General features: G+C 32.8%; 2 protein-coding genes across 2 annotated transcripts in view; both read right to left on the bottom strand.

Annotated features, from left to right (window-relative positions):
- Position 1: 1 nt before the first annotated feature.
- RpS27 (ribosomal protein S27) lies at positions 2 to 16,258 on the bottom strand. Its single transcript, XM_080145445.1, has 4 exons — positions 16,126 to 16,258; positions 10,109 to 10,198; positions 7,169 to 7,211; positions 2 to 365 (listed from the first exon to the last, which is right to left on the bottom strand). The coding sequence occupies exons 1-3, from the start codon at positions 16,248 to 16,250 to the stop codon at positions 7,172 to 7,174; spliced, it is 255 nt and encodes an 84-aa protein (XP_080001571.1). The 5' UTR covers positions 16,251 to 16,258; the 3' UTR covers positions 2 to 365; positions 7,169 to 7,171.
- RpS20 (ribosomal protein S20) overlaps positions 16,255 to 18,189 on the bottom strand; it is a 186,072-nt gene continuing 184,137 nt past the window's right edge. Inside the window, exon 7 of the mRNA XM_080145444.1 lies at positions 16,255 to 16,410. Coding sequence (XP_080001570.1) covers positions 16,384 to 16,410 — 27 coding nt within the window. The 3' untranslated portion in view covers positions 16,255 to 16,383. The remainder of the gene's footprint in view (positions 16,411 to 18,189) is intronic.

Raw genomic sequence — 18,189 nt, 5'->3', positions numbered from 1 at the left:
ATAAACTGGTCAATCCATATATTTTCAGAATATATATTTTACAGTATACAAATAGATAGTATGTTTTAATACATGATAAATATAACAAGTACACAAACTAACATCCATAGCGAACCCCATTTGTATTAAATTTGTACTTTAATAATGATGTACTCTAATTATACAGGGGGTAAAACGCTGATATTAAATGGACGTGTGAGCGTGTACTTTTTTAACGATGGTTAATTTATGTGACATGATGATTAAAACCAGTTTTTGTAGATTTTTTTCTTGATTTTTGTTTCCATATTTTCTGTATGGATGGGGTTTAAGTTGAGGAGAGAGTAAGCCGGGACTAACAGAAAAGCGCATCACAGAAGTTTTACCTGAAAAAATACATTATTAATAACTTTTAGTTGAAAAGTTAAATCAATGAGGGATAATCTGCATTGAACAAAATTTTCATGCCTTAGGTAGCCTTACAGGGATGTATATTCTGCACAAGATTTATTATTTCCCCGGCTACAAAATTTTTTATCCCCCCCCCCCTAGTTTTTTCTCAACAAGTAGGGGGGAAAAATATTTAAAGAACTCTATATTTCATTAATTTTATCCCTCCTACCACACATTTTTTAGTTTTTTTTCACCAAGGAGGGGGGGGGGGGGGGGGGAATAAAAAAAATGTTTTCAGTTTTCTTACTTTTTACATTTCTTCCCCTCCGACCACTTATTTTTACCCCCACCCCCCCCTGAGCAGGAGTACCCATGTAGAACATACACCCCTGTAACCTTTTAGAAAACCTAAAATACATTCAGGGATCTTAACGGACAGACAAAACACTCACTACTTTAATACAGGGATTTTAAGACTATTTTATTCATATTATGCCCACTTCCACATATTTAGTTTTATTCGCCAAAGAGGGGAGAAAATAGAATAAAATGCTTTCATCAGTCCTCTTAAGTTTTACACCCCCCCCCCCACCACATTTTTTTTTATCTCCCCCCCACCTCAGCCGGGTCAAAATTGCAAAATATACACCCCTGCTTTAATATTAAGATGTAACATCAGAGGTGGATTCTTAAAAAAATTTGCCCCACTAACCGCTTAGTGGGGAAAGTGTTAACATGAAAAATCCTCCAAAATCATATAAACAATATACAGAAATTAATGAAAATCTTATGTTAATAACCCTTCTATGATTTTTGTAGATTTTTAATGTGATTTTGGTGGATTATTCACGAAAACAATATTGCCCCACTAAGCAATCAGTGGGGCAATTTTTTTTTTTATAGAATCCACCTCAGATTTAAATTTTGTAACATCAGATTTTAATTCATTGCTATTGATTGACAATAACAAAATATAATCCCTGCTTTTTTAGAGGGGGTTTAAGCCCCTCTAAAGGTTTATTCTTCGGGTACTCTTAGCACTAGTATTACATTGATGCAGTAATACCAGTGACTCGGAGCCCGAGTTAATTTCATAACTGCCAAAGACTATTTTATATTACTAAGCGACATTTCTTAAACAAAATTCAAATTTTGTAACATCAGATTTTAGATAATTGCAATTAAAACAATAATCTGTATAAATCCCTGCTTTTTTAGAGGTGGTTTTAAACCCCTCTAAAGGTTTATTCTTCGGGTACTCTTAGCACTAATATTACATTGATGCAGTAATACCAGTGACTCAGAGCCCGGGTTAAGTTCATAACTGCCAAAGACTATTTTATGTTACTAAGCAACATTTCTTAAACAAAATTCGAATTTTGTAACATCAGATTTTAGATAATTGCAATTGACAAAACAATAATCTGTATAAATCCCTGCTTTTTTAGCAGGGGTTTTAAACCCCTCTAAAGGTTTATTCTTCGGGTACTCTTAGCACTAATATTACATTGACGGAGTAATACCAGTGACTCAGAGCCCGGGTTAAGTTCATAACTGCCAAAGACTATTTTATAATACTAAGCAACATTTCTTCAACACAATTTGTAATTTTGTAACATCAGATTTTAGATAATTGCAATTGACAAAACAATAATCTGTATAAATCCCTGCTTTTTTAGAGCGGGTTTTAAGCCTCTCTAAAGGTTTCTTCTTCGGGTACTCTTAGCACTAATATTACATTGATTGACTAATACCAGTGACTCAGAGCCCGGGTTAGGTTAAGTAATCACATGGGTATTAATTATGCCTGGGATACCCTGCAAAAGTGTGTTTGTGTGGGGGAGGGGGAGATATTAAAAAATATTTGGAAGGGTGCTAAAATAAGAAAAAATATGAGTTCTGAAAACCTCTTTAACCCTCGATCCTTGGAGGACACGGGTAGGCTAAAAAAATTCCAGGTTTTTGAAAATACCCATTTAAGCGGATTGCACAGCCTTAAAGTCACATGTCTTGGTATACTGGAAAAGGTAAAAATCAAATTTTCTATTGGGGGCTTTGAGAAAATCCGCAAAATATTTTTTTTTCATTTTCACCTAAAATTCTCTAAAAATAAGGTAAAAAATGTTAGGGTAGGCTTTTTAAAACTGTTATTGCTCAGCCCATAATCATCCTAAAAAAATGTTAGACATACCAATGAAAAGCTTATCTCCTCTAGTTTTCAAAATGGCAAATATTTTTAATGTGCATTGTATTGTTTTGTATCTATGTTACTAAATGTAGAGTATCATCAATTACATTAACATGTATATGTGCATGGTTTGATTGTGCACCCCCTCCCCCTCCATTCCTCTAGCTAAAAACCTAAATTGATTGAAAGGCCAAGACTCCAGGGATCTAAAGGGATAAGACAAAAAATTTATGTACATCTCCAATGATGATTACCTCTTATGTATATTAATATTTGTAGTTGAAATGTTTGAACACTCAACTTAATCTACCGAATAAAAAAAAACTTTATTTTATTTGTGGACTAGTGTAATAAACAACCAAATGCCCCCCCCCCCACTCCCCTCCAAAATCCAGAGAGGGGACATTGTACAATAAATTACACTGGTACCCAATGTTTTATAACCACTTTATCTTATTCATAGGCTTAAGAACTTTGGGTCTTTTAATTGAATTTTGATTGGTTGGTTCCAAACTATCAGCGTTAAAATTTTTCTATTATAAATTTAATCTACATAGGGGTTAATTATGGGGATTTACATTAATATAAATTTCATTGTCTTATCCCTTAAGATCACTGAAAAGTCCTAACTGTGCATGAAAATGAGCTGCGCCTGTTTACGGACCAAGGCATTCCCCCCTGTACTATTGCTATTATTGTCAAGTGCCAGACATAGCAGCAGTGGATATTAGGTTGGGTCAATTTTGGACATTTTTAAAAGCGAAGCTTTTCTATAATTAGGGTCGGTCCGTCCGTCCCTCCGTCACGGATAGCTATTTTTGTTAATTTAGACATGTTAGAATTGTCCTATCGATTTCAAATTTTGCATGGTGATTCATTTAGTAGTTAGGTACGATTTTAGAAAGCGTAGCAACTCTATAATCATTACCAAAATGTCCGTACGTCCATTTTAAACATGTTGATTTTTTTTACTTTTTTAAATAGCTTTTTTTTGTTAATTTAGGCATGTTAGAATTGTCCTATCGATTTCAAATTTTGCATGGTGATTCCTGTAATAGTTAGGTACAAGTTAGAAAGCGTAGCAACTCTATAATCATTACCAGAATGTCTGTACGTCCATTTTAAACATGTTAATTTTTTTTACATTTTTAACAAATTTGTATTTGACCTAATTATCAGATTGGTCTGATTTTTGGTATACTGATTCCTGGGACAACAAAGTACAATATTATAAGCGAAGCAACTCTATAATCAAGTTTTAAAAATGTAAGTATGTCCATAATCATTATCCTGTATCAAGCAGTTTTTTAACAAATTTACTTACAATTTTGCTTTGACTCTTATACATTCGCATTTTGATTATTCAGTTCTGACATTATACAAATGTTAATGTCCGTTTGTCGTACCGTTTCAGAGCTTCGCTTTTATGGATGTTGTCATCCTTGTTTTTCTGAGACCAAAGTGGGGATCTGCAAATTATTTTTATGAGTATAATACACCTTTGGAAGATTTAAAATTTATCCTAAGTCTTAAAACCGCTGACGACCTAGTGGATATTATGACTGGGGAAAATTTGTTTCGGTATTTTTGTAAAGGTTAGGTTAGGTTAGGTTAGGTTAAGAATATACAAATAAGCTCCCCCGGAAGGGTTGATTATTAAAACCTTTAAGATGGTTTAAATGGGCTATGTTAGGTTAAGAAAGGGATAATGAAATAAGCCCCCCGCAGGCGTTAGGCATTTGGAAAACCTAAAAGATATTTCTAAATAGGTTAGGTTAGGAATATAATATACAAATAAGCCCCCCACAGGGGTTAGGCAGTTGATGAGGTATTTCTACTTGGTAAGAACTTCGCTCTGATCATAAAGAAATCAAAACAAAATCTTTTTTTTTCTTTTTTATGACATCTGCTATTTAACTCACTTTGTCCGTTTGTCCCTCCATTATTTTCATGTTTCGCTTTTACAGAGGTTTTCATCCTAGTCTTTATTTAAAAATCACATAGGTGCAGTTCATGGACCTTACTGGTAAATTTTCTAAACAGGCCATAGAAGATTTGCACTCTTCTCGCTAACTGTTGATCAGATCAAGTTCTCCTTTAGCGGGTAGCTTCTCATAGGTCATGGGAAGGTTTAACTCTTTTGGAGGAGGGTACAACCACCCCCCAAGAGAAATTGCCCCTAGAAATATAACCTAACCTTTGCAAAAATACCTAAACAAATTTTCCCTGTCATAATATCCACTGTTGCTATGCCTGGCGCTTGACAATAATAGCAATAGTACAGGGGGAATGACTTGGTCCGTAAACAGGCGCAGCTCATTTTCATGCACAATTAGGAATTTTTAGTGATATTAAGGGATAAGACAATGAAATTTATATTAATGTAAATCCCCATAATTAACCCCTATGTAGATTAAATTTATAATAGAAAAATTTTAACGCTGATAGTTTGGAACCAACCAATCAAAATTCAATTAAAAGACCCAAAGTTCTTAAGCCTATGAATAAGATAAAGTGGTTATAAAACATTGGGTACCAGTGTAATTTAATGTACAATGTCCCCTCTCTGGATTTTGGAGGGGAGTGGGGGGGGGGGGGGGACATTTGGTTGTTTATTACACTAGTCCACAAATAAAATAAGGTTTTTTTTTATTCGGTAGATTAAGTTGAGTGTTCAAACATTTCAACCACAAATATTAATATACATAAGAGGTAATCATCATTGGAGATGTACATCAATTTTTCAGGCATTGTCTTATCCCTTTAGATCCCTGGAGTCTTGGCCTTTCAATCAATTTAGACCAGTCATGGAGGGATGGAGGTTGGTAAACAATATTCACTCTGGTACCCAAGCTTTTTTATTCTGGTACCCAAAGTTTTTTATCTTGGAACCCAAGGTTTTTAGCTAGAGGAATGGGGGAGAGGGGGTGCATAATCAAACCATGCACATATACATGTTAATGTAATTGATGATACTTTTTACATTTAGTAACATAGATACAAAACAATAAAGCATGACCCTCGAAAAAGTATTTTTAAGCATCTGCAGCCCATATTTCTCAATGAATTATCAAAAAATGTATATGTTCTTGTTCTCTGTAGATTTCCACATAAGTAGATATAAAAATATTTTTTTTACATCAATTAACAGCTGAGATTTTTTGAGCCAAAGTTTTGAAAAAGTGGCAGAGGAAAAAGTAACTTTTCAAGAAAAATGTTTTTTTAAAGTGAAATGACGTGTTTTCCTCATAATTTCAATACTTTTTATAAAACTTATATAAAGATGTTTCCAAGAAATTTATTTCATGCTGAAAGCACTTTTTTCACTTGCTCTAAAAGGCATTTTTAGATTAGTGTAAATTGCAAAAACACCCTTACAGAAAGAAATCCTATAAAAAAATAGTAGCAAATTGAAAGTTTACATAAACAGAAATCAAACACTTTTTATTTTATCAAAATAAGTTAAAAAACCAAAAAGTTACAGCTACAAACTTTTATTAAACATTTAATAATTTAAATGATTTTTATGTGTCTTAGATTAATTTGATAAGTGGGCGTGAATTTATTGGTAAAGGTTGCGCTAATCCTTCTGGTAATGAGCATAAATTGGGGAGGGGTTTATTTAAGGTCATATTAATAAGTGGGAGATATTATAAGATTTGAGGGAAAATGGTTATAAGAAAAATGTATTCAGTAAAATTTGAAAAGTAGTTTTTATATGTAAAAGTAACGTTTTTAAATGCAATAAAAAATGTATCAATTGTAAACTTGCTCTTCTTTCTTATTTGTTTTTTAACTGGTTGATAAAAAGTAATATACTAATAAAAAACTAAGAAATATTTAGCAATATCCAGTTTCTCAAGCACTTTTTCCAAACTTTGGCTTGAAAAATTTCGGCTGTTAATTGATGTAAAAAAAATAATTTGATATCCTTTGATGTAGAAAATTATAGAGAACAAGTACATATGAATCTTTTAATATTTTATTGAGAAATATAGGCTGCAGATGCTTAAAAATACTTTTTCGAGGGTCATGCTGTACAATTCACGTTTAAAATGTTTGCCATTTTGAAAACTAGAGGAGATAAGCTTTCCATTGGTATGTCTAACATTTTTTTAGGATAACTATGGGCTGAGCAATAACAGTTTTAAAAAGCCTACCCTAACATTTTTTACCTTATTTTTAGAGGATTTTAGGTGAAAATGAAAAAAAAATATTTTGCGGATTTTCTCAAAAAGCCCCCAATAGAATATTTGATTTTTACCTTTTCAAGTATACCAAGACATGTGACTTTAAGGCTGTGCAATCCGCTTAAATGGGCATTTTCAAAAACCTGGAATTTTTTTAGCCTACCCGTGAGGAATAAACTAAAAAAATATAAGAAATGGGGGGGAAAGGAGCAAAATAAAGAGCAATAAATATATTATTCCATTTTTTCTCCCTCTTTTGAAACTATGAATGGAAATACCAAATTTATCATGAAAAATTAACAGCCATCCATTAAACTTAACTTTCTTGCATAGCAGTCGAATAATAGTTTGAGACTGGCGGATTTACCAATATACAATACATATAGAAGAGGTTCGCTACTTAGCAAAGAATACTTACTTCTTAGTGCTGCTTTCTACGGAAGGAGCATCCTTCAGTCAACCTAAAAACAATACATAACTTAGTAAATCCCGTTCGATATCTAACTTGAGATTTTAGAATTCGGGATCCCCTGCTATAAGGGAGGGAGGGGGGGGGGGGGGGCGCGAACAAAAAATATGAAAAGGAGAACAAAAAATATTTGTTCTGAAAGCTTTACTTCTCCCATCCTTGGGGAAAGAGATAAAAAATATGTGGAAGGTGTAAAAAATGAATAAAATACCGAATATTTTATCCTTTTTTCCCCCTCTTCATTCATGAAAATACCAAGGGGAAGGGTGAGAGGTTATGGACTAGCTAAATAAAGATTTTTTTTATTATTATAATTTGGTAACTTTTGTTATTTACAAATGCCCCTTATAAGTTTATAAAGTACATTTACATCAAAAATTGGACTTTTAAAACCTACAAAAGTCAAGAAGAGACGTGGGAAAAAAATAAAATATGTAGAGTTTTTCTTGATTTAAGGTCGGAGCCGGAGCTAAATCAGATGCCGCAATCTTCAAAGACGGCTCCGCGGAGCCGCACTAAAATCAAACTGCTCCGCAACGCTGTTAAAAAAGTTTTATAGATAGTCATAAACTAAGCAAAATAGAAATAATTTAAATCTTGAAATTGTATGTAGCAAAGATTTGTAAATCTATGTATAAACATGATTTAAGGGTATCTTCGACAATAATCTAGCTAAAAACGATGTCCTTAGAAGACTATAAAAGTCTAAAAGAAGGGTATAGCATTGATAAAAGTTAATGGCCGGATTATGTAGTCATAAAGGAAGTGCGAAAAACTTTATGAATAGGTAGACATATACTTCAGTAATGTTAGAAAAGGTTTTAGTGAGGTTAATCACATTTAACAAAACTAAAGTTAAATGTAACAAAGTATACCATCAAACGCCAGGTATCAAAAACCATGGTGTTAGCGATTCTTCGTCATTAATCTAGCTATATTATATGACCTTTAAACTACAAAGTCTGAAAGGTAGTCTCTATAGCAAAAGTTCATGGATTGAACTGTAAATTCAAGAATAGCAATTGTATCAAGATTTAACAAAAATACCAAAATAAACATTCAATACATTTCAACAAGCAAGAATTTATCTAGCTATAAGAAGAGTTATTAAAAACTATAGAAATCTGGAAGGAGTTTGTTATAGCATTCTAAAAAGTTTTGAATAATAATAAAAAGGTAAATTTATCAGGGTCAGCTGTTTTGAGAAATATTAAGCATAAAGGCTAATGTATCAGGATTTGTCCCAATATATCAAAATATTATTTGATTTGTTTCTAATGTCCTGAATTAATCTGGCTATCATAAAGTCCTTCTAGACTATAAAAGTCACAAAGGAAAAGAACTAGATAGCACCACTAGGATCAAAAACCTTTGTGAAAGAAAAGAGTAAAAACCTTTAAAAAATAATTAGGGTGTCTACAAATACAGAGCTGGATCTTTAAATGTGTAGCCATTGCCGTAGCCATGGCCGTTGTCATAGCCGTCGCCACTGCCAGTGCTGGATAAAACATGGATTTTTAAATGTTTTAAGTTTTTACGTATTATTATTTTTTTCTTCTGATTTTAACTGAAAATTCAAAAAGTTGTTGTGATTTAAAGATCGCATATAACCGTGGCCACGCGTAGCCAATTTGATTTAAAGATCGCTATTAGGTTAGTGGCTGTACCTCTGACAGCGACAACGGCTACACATTTCAAGATCCAGCTCAAAACATTAAAACTTAAGTTAAATGTAGCAAAGTCTACCATCAAACGCCAGGCATAGAAAACCATGGTGTTAGCGAAACTTTGTCATTGATCTAGCTATAATTGGAGTCCTTGCAGACTACAGAAATCTGAGAGGTGTATGTATAGCATTTATAAAAGCTTAGAAGTAATAAGCATACAGGATAATGCAGGGTTCCGGAGCCGGAGCAGCAACATTTTTGGTGGAGCCGGATCCAGAGCCGTATTTTTCGTTAAAAACGGCTCCGGCTCCAGATTAGCCAAAAGTGATTTTTTAAAGTAATAATATAATTTGGCAACGGTCTATATCATAGAATAAAGTGAAAAACTAATGTTACTTAACAAATAGACACACATCCTACTTTTATATAGCTTTAATCAAATAAAAGCAAAATATTTTATATTATTTATTTTATTTTATCAAATTCAATAATGAACAAAAGTTGATATATTAATTTTAAGGTAGGAGCCGGAGCTGTAGCCGTATTTCCAGATACGGCTCCGCGGAGCTGGAGCCGCATCAAAATTAAACGGCTTCGCAACCTGGGATAATGTATCAGGATTTGTCCCAATATATCAAAATATTATTTGATATGTTTCTATTGTCCTGAATTAATCTAGCTATCATAAAGTCCTTACAGACTATAAAAGTCACAAAGGAAAAGAACTAGATAGCACCACTAGGATAAAAAAACCTTGGTAAAAGAAAAGAGTAAACTTCTTTAAAAAATAATAAGGGTGTCCACGAATACAGAACATAAAAACTTTGGTTAAATGTAGCAAAGTCTACCATCAAACGCCAGGTATAGAAAACCATGGTGTTAGCGATTCTCTGTCATCAATCTCGCTATGTTTGAGACCTTAAAGACTATATAAATCTGAAAGGTAATGTGTTATAGCACTGATATTAAAAACTAGATGAAAACTAGCATTAAAACTAGTTAGGTGTAGCCAGGAGCCAAATCCGGAGCTGCCATCTTCACAGACGGCTCAGCGGAGCCGCACCAAAATCAAACTGCTCCGCAACGCTGCCCCCCTCCCCCACCTATAAAGAAAAAGGGAATTGAAGAGAATACAATATATTATGAAACCCTCTAAAATGCTTAGTGCTAATAACTTATCGAATCAAGAGCGTCGGCATTCTCACGATATTAATAAGCTTACCTAGCTTTTCCTCCAGTTGGCTGACAGAGAACCGTGGAGCAACCAGCACAAACAACGACAGTCTGGGCGTGGCTGAACACTGTGGTAATCCTAAACAAATAAAAGTAGTTAGATATTAGATTTATTTTTATAGCACAGGGGTGTTATATATTCTGCACAAGACACATTTTTTCACCCAAAGATGAGGACAATAAATATGTATACAGTACCTACTCTTTTATTTCATTCATTTTTTACCCCTCCCACATATTGTTTAAATTAAATTTGTCAAAGGAGGGAAAAAGAAAAAAAATTAATTCCCACCCCTTTAATTTCCTTCTGTGTAGCGAAAGATCTATAAGTTTTTTTTTACATATTAAAACCAAAATTGAAAATGTTAAGGTTTAAATATTAATCCATTAAGATATCGCTAGCTTTACATAGGCCCCTCAGATGGTTTAATGCTTTTTTTCTGCCTACCCCTCATTTCTCAACTAAAATCTTAGGCGCAGTATACAATATTCTCAAGATTGGAAGGTAAAAGTAGATTGTATTTAGATTTGAAAAAAAATCTAAATATCTTTCAATACCTTTCAACTATCAATCTAGCTAAAATAGAAATCCTTTAAGACTACATGAATCAAAAAGGTAACGTCATATAGCAATGAAGGAAGTTTAATGATTTAATGTTTTAAATAATTAAAAATAATTTAAGATTGTATCAAAATTTATCCCAAGATATTAAAATTAAAATTTAATATCTTTCTACAAATAAGAGTTTATCTAGCTATTCCAAAGTTCTTGTAAGACTATATTGGTCAAAAAGGAAGTATAAATAGCTTTAAGTTAATAATAAAACTTAATTGAATGTAGCAAAGTCTACCGTCAAACGCCAGGTATAGAAAACCATGGTGTTAGCGATTCTTTGTCATTAATCTAGCTATCTTTTATGACCTTTAAACTACAAAGTCTGAAAGGTAGTCTCTATAGCAGAAAGGTAGTTTATGAATTTAACTAAATTCAAAAGGTCGAATTTATCCAAAAAAATTTGCTGCAGGGGAAAAAGCATGAATCTTGTGCTGAATATACACCCCAGAATTAAAACAAGCGAAATTAGATTGTATCTAGATCTGACAAAGATATCAAAATATCATTCGATACCTTTCAACTGTCATGAATTAATCAAGTTAAAATAGCAATCCTTTAAGACTACATAAATCAAAAAGGTAACGTCATATAGCAATGAAGGAAGTTTAGTGATTTAAATGAATTAAATAATTAAAAATAATTTAATTTTGTATCAAAATTTATCCCAAGATATCAAAATTACAATTTAATATCTTTCTACAATTAAGAGTTTATCTAGCTATTGCAAAGTTCTTGTAAGACCATATTAGTCAAAAAGGAAGTATAAAGAGCTGTAAGTTAATAATAAAACTTAATTTAATGTAGCAAAGTCTACCATCAAACGCCAGGTATAGAAAACCATGGTGTTAGCGATTCTTTGTCATTAATCTAGCTATCTTTTATGACCTTTAAACTACAAAGTCTGAAAGGTAGTCTCTATAGCAGAAGGGTAGTTAAGGAATTTAACTAAATTCAAATGGTCGAATCTATCAAAATTTGCTGCAGGGGAAAAAACATTAATCTTGTGCCGAGTATACACCTCAGAATTATAAACAAGAGAAATTAGATTGTATCTAGATCTGACAAAGATATCAAAATATCATTCAATACCTTTCAACTGTCATGAATTAATCTAGCTAAAATAGCAATCCTTTAAGACTACATGAATCAAAAAGGTAACGTCATATAGCAATGAAGGAAGTTTAGTGATTTAAATGAATTAAATAATTAAAAATAATTAAATTTTGTATCAAAATTTATCCCAAGATATCAAAATTACAATTCAATATCTTTCTACAATTAAGAGTTTATCTAGCTATTCCAAAGTTCTTGTAAGACTATATTAGTCAAAAAGGAAGTATAAATAGCTTTAAGTTAATAATAAAAATTGATTGAATGTAGCAAAGTCTACCATCAAACGCCAGGTATAGAGAACCATGGTGTTAGCGGTTCTTTGTCATTAATCTAGCTATCTTTTATGACCTTTAAACTACAAAGTCTGAAAGGTAGTCTCTATAGCAGAAAGGTAGTTAATGAATTTAACTAAATTCAATTTGTCAAATCTGTCAAAATCAAAAATTTTGCTGCAGGGGAAAAAACATGAATATTGTGCTAAGTATACACCCCTGAATTATATACAAGTGAAATTAAATTGTATCTAGATCTCACAAAGATATCAAAATATCATTCGATACCTTTCAACTGTCATGAATTAATCTAGCTAAAATAGCAGACTACATGAATCAAAAAGGTAACGTCATATAGCAATGAAGGGAGTTTATTTATTTAATGAAGAAAATTATTAAAAATAATTAAATTTTGTATCAAAATTTATCCCAAGATATCAAAATTAAAATTCAATATCTTTCTACAATTAAGAGTTTATCTAGCTATCTTTAATGACCTTTAAACTACAAAGTTTGAAAGGCAATCTAAATAGCAAAAAAAAAGATCATAGATTTAACTATAAATTCAATCTTACTACAATAAAGAATTTGTCTAGTTATTTTTAAGTCCTTGCAAAACTTAGTCAAAAAGAGAGTATAAATACCTTAAAAGGTATTAATAAAACCTAGGTTAACTAGCAAAGTCTACCATTTATTAAAAATTATTAAAAATAATTAAATTTTGTATCAAAATTTATCCCAAGATATCAAAATTAAAATTCAATATCTTTCTACAATTAAGAGTTTATCTAGCTATCTTTAATGACCTTTAAACTACAAAGTTTGAAAGGCAATCTAAATAGCAAAAAAAAAGATCATAGATTTAACTATAAATTCAATCTTACTACAATAAAGAAATTGTCTAGTTATTTCTAAGTCCTTGCAAACCTAAGTCAAAAAGAGAGTATAAATACCATAAAAGTTATTAATAAAACCTAGGTTAACTAGCAAAGTCTACCATCAAACGCCAGGTATAGAAAACCATGGTGTTAGCGATTCTTTGTAATTATTCAAGCTATCTTTAATGACCTTTAAACTACAAAGTCTGAAAGGCAATCTAAATAGCAAAAAGTTAGTTCATAGATTTAAATATAAATTCAGTCCTTACAAAACTATTTGTCAAAAAGGGAGTATAAATACTTTTAAGTTATGGATAAAACTTAGGTTAACTGTAGCAAAGTCTACCATCAAACGCCAGGTATAGAAAACCATGGTGTTAGCGATTCTTTGTCATTAATCTAGCTATCCTGTATGACCTTAAAGACTATAGAAGTCTAAAAGGTAGTCTCGTATAGCTATAAGATTATAGATTTCCATACTTAAAGGGAGTGTGAATGTTAAATTTACATATCATATTATCAAATCTTAACATTTTCTAAGCACCTTTCACTATACTGATCAACCAACAACTAAAATTTAAGAAAAGAGGCACTTTTTCCTTTGTTCTCCCCTCTAAAAAAATAAGAAATGTAAGAGGGGGGGGGGGGGGGGAAATATGAATAATATCCCCCATCCCAGTTTGAAAGCTAGTCTCATACAGCGATGTGATTATATATTAGAATATGAACTAATGGAAGGGGATTGTATCTAGAATTGACAAAGATATCAAAATATCATTCAATACCTTTCAACTATCATGAATTAATCTAGCTATAATAGCAATCCTTCTAGACTACATGAATCAAAAAGGTAACGTCATATAGCAATAAGTAAGTTTATGGATTTTAATGTAAAATACTGAACAAGGGGGGGGGGGGGAAGTTTTGACACATTTGCGTAAACAGGGAGTATAAGCTTTATCTTTGGACTGAGAGTATAGGTTATTAGGGATAAAATCTTTCTTATATGATGAATTTTCCCAAGTTTTAAGATTTTTTGGATAGGCCTCCAGGTTCCGGAGCTCCAGGCCTCCAGGTCCTCTCTGTACAGGTAAAAATGAAAAAAAATTTTTTTTTGAAGAGTTAGAAGTCAACTTATGAAACAAAATATGCGTTTTTTCTTCAAATATGTGAATAACATTCAAAAATATGCATATTTTGTTTCATAGGTTGACTTCTAACTCTTCAAAAAAAAATTATTTTTTTAATTTTTACCTGTACAGAGAGGACCTGGAGGCCTGGAGCTCCGGAACCTGGAGGCCTATCCAAAAAATCTTAAAACTTGGGAAAATTCATCATATAAGAATGATTTTATCCCTAATAACCTAACCTCTCAGTCCAAAGATAAAGCCTTACGCAAATGTGTCAAAACTTCCCCCCCACCCCTTAACAGCAATTGCATCAAGATTGGAGTGATAAATAAAATTCAATGTATTTAAAATATCAAGAATTAATCTGGCTGGGTTTCAGACCATATAGACTACAGAATTCTGAAAGGTAATGCGTTAAAGTATCAATGCTGGATTTATTATTAATACCTAACTAATAAATAGCAAATGTATCCAGAATATCCAAATATGTATATTGTTTAGGGATGGGAATCCGTCGAATTTTTGGGCCGGATTCGGATTCCGGATTCTGAAGGAATCCGTCAAAAAAAGTGACGGATTCTTGCGGATTCCGGATTCTTATTTTTGGCGGATTCCGGATTCGGATTCCAGATTCTAGCAGTATTTTAAAAGGCCGTCCGTCACAGAGGGATAGCTTTTTTCGTTAATTTATCACTATGTTACTTGGTTGAAGCCTTGATTTGTTTTAAGTGTTGACTTCCAGCATAACTAAAACATTTACATCACATTGGTAATTATTAAAGGGGGGGAAGGTGGTGTGTTGGGGGGGTCTTTGGGTGGTCTTTGCCTTCAAAAAGAGGGAGTTGTAAGACTCAAGACGGTAATTTTAGCCTACCAATTTAGAATCCGGAATCCGCTATAACAAACGGATTCCGGATCCGGATTCGGATTCCAAAATTGGCCGAAAATTGGGCGGATTCCGGATTCGGATTCCGGATTCGGATTCCCATCACTAATATTGTTAATGCGCAATTGTATCTAGAATTGACAAAGAAATCAAAATATAATTCAATACCTTTCAACTATCATAAATTAATCTAGCTATAATAGCAATCCTGCTAGACTACATGAATCAAAAAGGTAACGTCATATAGCTATAAGTAAGTTTATGGATTTTAATGTAAAATACTGAACAATTAACAGCAATTGCATCAAGATTGGAGTGATAAATAAAATTCAATGTATTTAAAATATCAAGAATTAATCTGGCTGGGTTTCAGACCTTAGACTACAGAATTCTGAAAGGTAATGCGTTAAAGAATCAATGCTGGATTTATTATTAATACCTAACTAATAAATAGCAAATGTATCCAGAATATCAAAATATGTATATTGTTAATGCGCAGCACCAATATCAAAATTAAGACTAAATATCTTTATTTAATCAAGAATTACTCGAGCTATTTAATTTAACGATTCTTAGTCTTTATTCTAGCTAAAAGATATGACCTTAAAGACTAAAGAAGTTTGAAAACTAGTCTCATACAGCGATATGATAATATTTTAGAATATGAACTAATGGAAGGGGATTGTATCTAGAATTGACAAAGATATAAAAATATCATTCAATACCTTTCAACTATCATGAATTAATCTAGCTATAATTACAATCCTTCCAGACTACATAAATCAAAAAGGTAACGTCATATAGCAAAAAGCTTTTGGATTTTAACAAAAGTGTATATTCTGCACAATATTCATTTTCCCCCCCGCTTTAACACAATTTATTTTTTTAACAAGACTTATCAAAAATTAAAATAAACAAAAAAACACTAGAGATCTATGTAAAGCGGATAACTCAAAAAAAATCAGTATGAAAATCTTAAACTACAGACAATAAAAACATTACTGCTTATTTTTAATGTTATAAAAGTGTCTAAGACTCTAGTAGCACTTAGAGGAGGGAGGAAAGTTGACAAGTCTTCATTTTTTATCAGTTGAAAAAAATATTAACTTACTTATAACAGCCGGGACACTTGACATCCATAAAATATGAATTTGGGTGTTGAACCAATCTCTTCAACTTGTGTTTCCTTCTCTCCTCGGAAGGAATGGGGTGCAACAAGTCTTTAGCCAGCGGCATTCTCTCTGAAATGCGCGAAAAATGTTTAATTTTGGAAGATTTTTAATGTTCAAATTGACAGATTTTAAGTTACAAATATTTCGCGGTGATGGTATTATCAGATTAGTTTCTGTATGTCAGGTATCAGGATGGCTTAGTTATCAGCAATGGTAACCTCAACCTAAAACAAATATTCAAATTATACAAGTTTGACATAATGGTCATTCAGGTCCAATAAATCAGGAAACTACTGTAACTATATTATAAGAAGTCGCAAATTGCGAAACCAAATACAGAGTTTTTAACCTACAGCTTAAAAGATCTAAACTTTTTTTAAAAAATACATGGATGTATATTCTGCACAAAATTAACTATTTCCCCTGCTGCAAACATTAATTTTTTCCCCTCCTAGTTTATTCTTATTTATTAATTTTGTATCCAACCCCCCCCCCCCCCCTCCCATTAGCAGGGTCAGCCACGCAGGATATACACCCTTGTTGTGATAATAAAATAATGTAGAGAATGGAATAATCGAATACACGATAGTAGAATGTATCCGTTAACAAAATTCTCATTTCATATAGCAAACATATTACGAGTGTAAAGATCTATGGGCAAGATTTCTACAGGGTGCGTTTGCATATTTTTAGTGGTTGATTGATTGATTAGCCCGTTCTCCTACTCATTCATTTCATCATCATCATTAACCAGGTTCAGGAACCTGGCCACTTCCGTCGGAGCTGTCCAGAGATCTCTGGTCGTCAGATCTGTGGGTTTACAGGACAGTTGAAGAGGTGTTCTGTAGTGTGGGGGGCAGGACACAGGGGACAGTTGTCGGGTGTAGAATTAGTGTTATCTATCCTTGCTTTATAGCTGTTAAGAAAGCTACTGTATCCGGAACGGAGTTGAGCAAGTGTAGTTCTGGCGGCTCTGGGGAGGTCCTTTTCAGAGTCGCTGATGGGTGGGGGAGGGGCAGTAAGAACCTTATTGTCAGCCATGGAGTTAAGCATATCTTTGACTGACTTGGTGTGGATAGTTTTTAGTTTCCTCTTGTAGTCCTCAGAGGAAAGGTTAGGGTGGGAGATTGACTTTACATAGTTGCCAAATTTAGACTGAAGGGTGTCTTTCATTTGGCGGGGGGGTGGGCGGCCATTAAGTTCCACGGGATTAGGGTGGTCCTGTTTCTGTGTTGCCAATAAATACTGCTTGCTCAGCATTTCACAGTGAGGTCTAACTTTCATTATTTTGGTCTCGTGATGCAGGTGGTCGACATCAGACATAAGATGACAGCCTGTGGCGATGCGGAGAGCAGAGTTCTGAGCAGTTTGTAGCCTTTTCCAGTTGGTATCACTTAATGATGGGGTCCAGATAGGTGCACAGTAATTTAACGTCGATTTTAGTGGTAGAGAAGTGCCTAGTTAAAATTGAAAACATATAGGAAATTTTGAAAGAGTGTTAAGATCTATGGGCAAGATTTCTACAGGGAGAGTTTGCAAATTATTCAGTTGTGTTTAATATATCTATACAGGGGTGTATATTCTGCACAAGATTTATTTTTTTTTCCCTGCTACAAAATTTTTTATTTTTTTTCCCCCCTAGATTTTTCTGAAAAAGTAGGGGGGGAAATAGAAAAATATTTAAAGAACTCTATATTTCATTTATTTTATCCCTCCTACCACACATTTTTTTAGTTTTTTTAACCAAGGAGGGGGGCGAAATGGAAAAAATGTTTTCAGTTTTCTTTATTTTTACATTTTTTTTCCCTCCAACCACTTATTTTTTATTTTTTTCCCCCCCCCCTGAGCAGGGGATCCCATGCAGAATATACATCCCTGTATCTATATTTTAAAATTATTGGTTGAAAAGTTTACACAAGTTTTGAACAACCAATAAAAAATAAGTACCAAGTTTTACGACTACGAATATAATAACGTGATTAAAGGCTTTGTGTTAAGTTATA

Source organism: Acartia tonsa, chromosome 13, assembly GCF_053477335.1.
Source record: "Acartia tonsa isolate MP-2025a chromosome 13, ASM5347733v1, whole genome shotgun sequence".
NCBI classification, from domain to species: Eukaryota; Metazoa; Arthropoda; class Copepoda; order Calanoida; family Acartiidae; genus Acartia; species Acartia tonsa.
The sequence above is the reverse complement of the archived record's forward strand: the minus strand, read 5'-3'. Positions and strand labels throughout refer to the sequence as shown.

Excerpts from the sequence above, each read along its gene's own strand:
- RpS27 (XM_080145445.1), bottom strand. The coding sequence starts at position 16,250 with ATGCCGCTGGCTAAAGACTTGTTGCACCCCATTCCTTCCGAGGAGAGA. Across the intron at positions 10,199-16,125 it reads AAGTGTCCCGGCTGTTATAA|GATTACCACAGTGTTCAGCC; the intron begins GTAAGTTAATAT and ends TTATTTGTTTAG. Across the intron at positions 7,212-10,108 it reads CCAACTGGAGGAAAAGCTAG|GTTGACTGAAGGATGCTCCT; the intron begins GTAAGCTTATTA and ends TATTGTTTTTAG.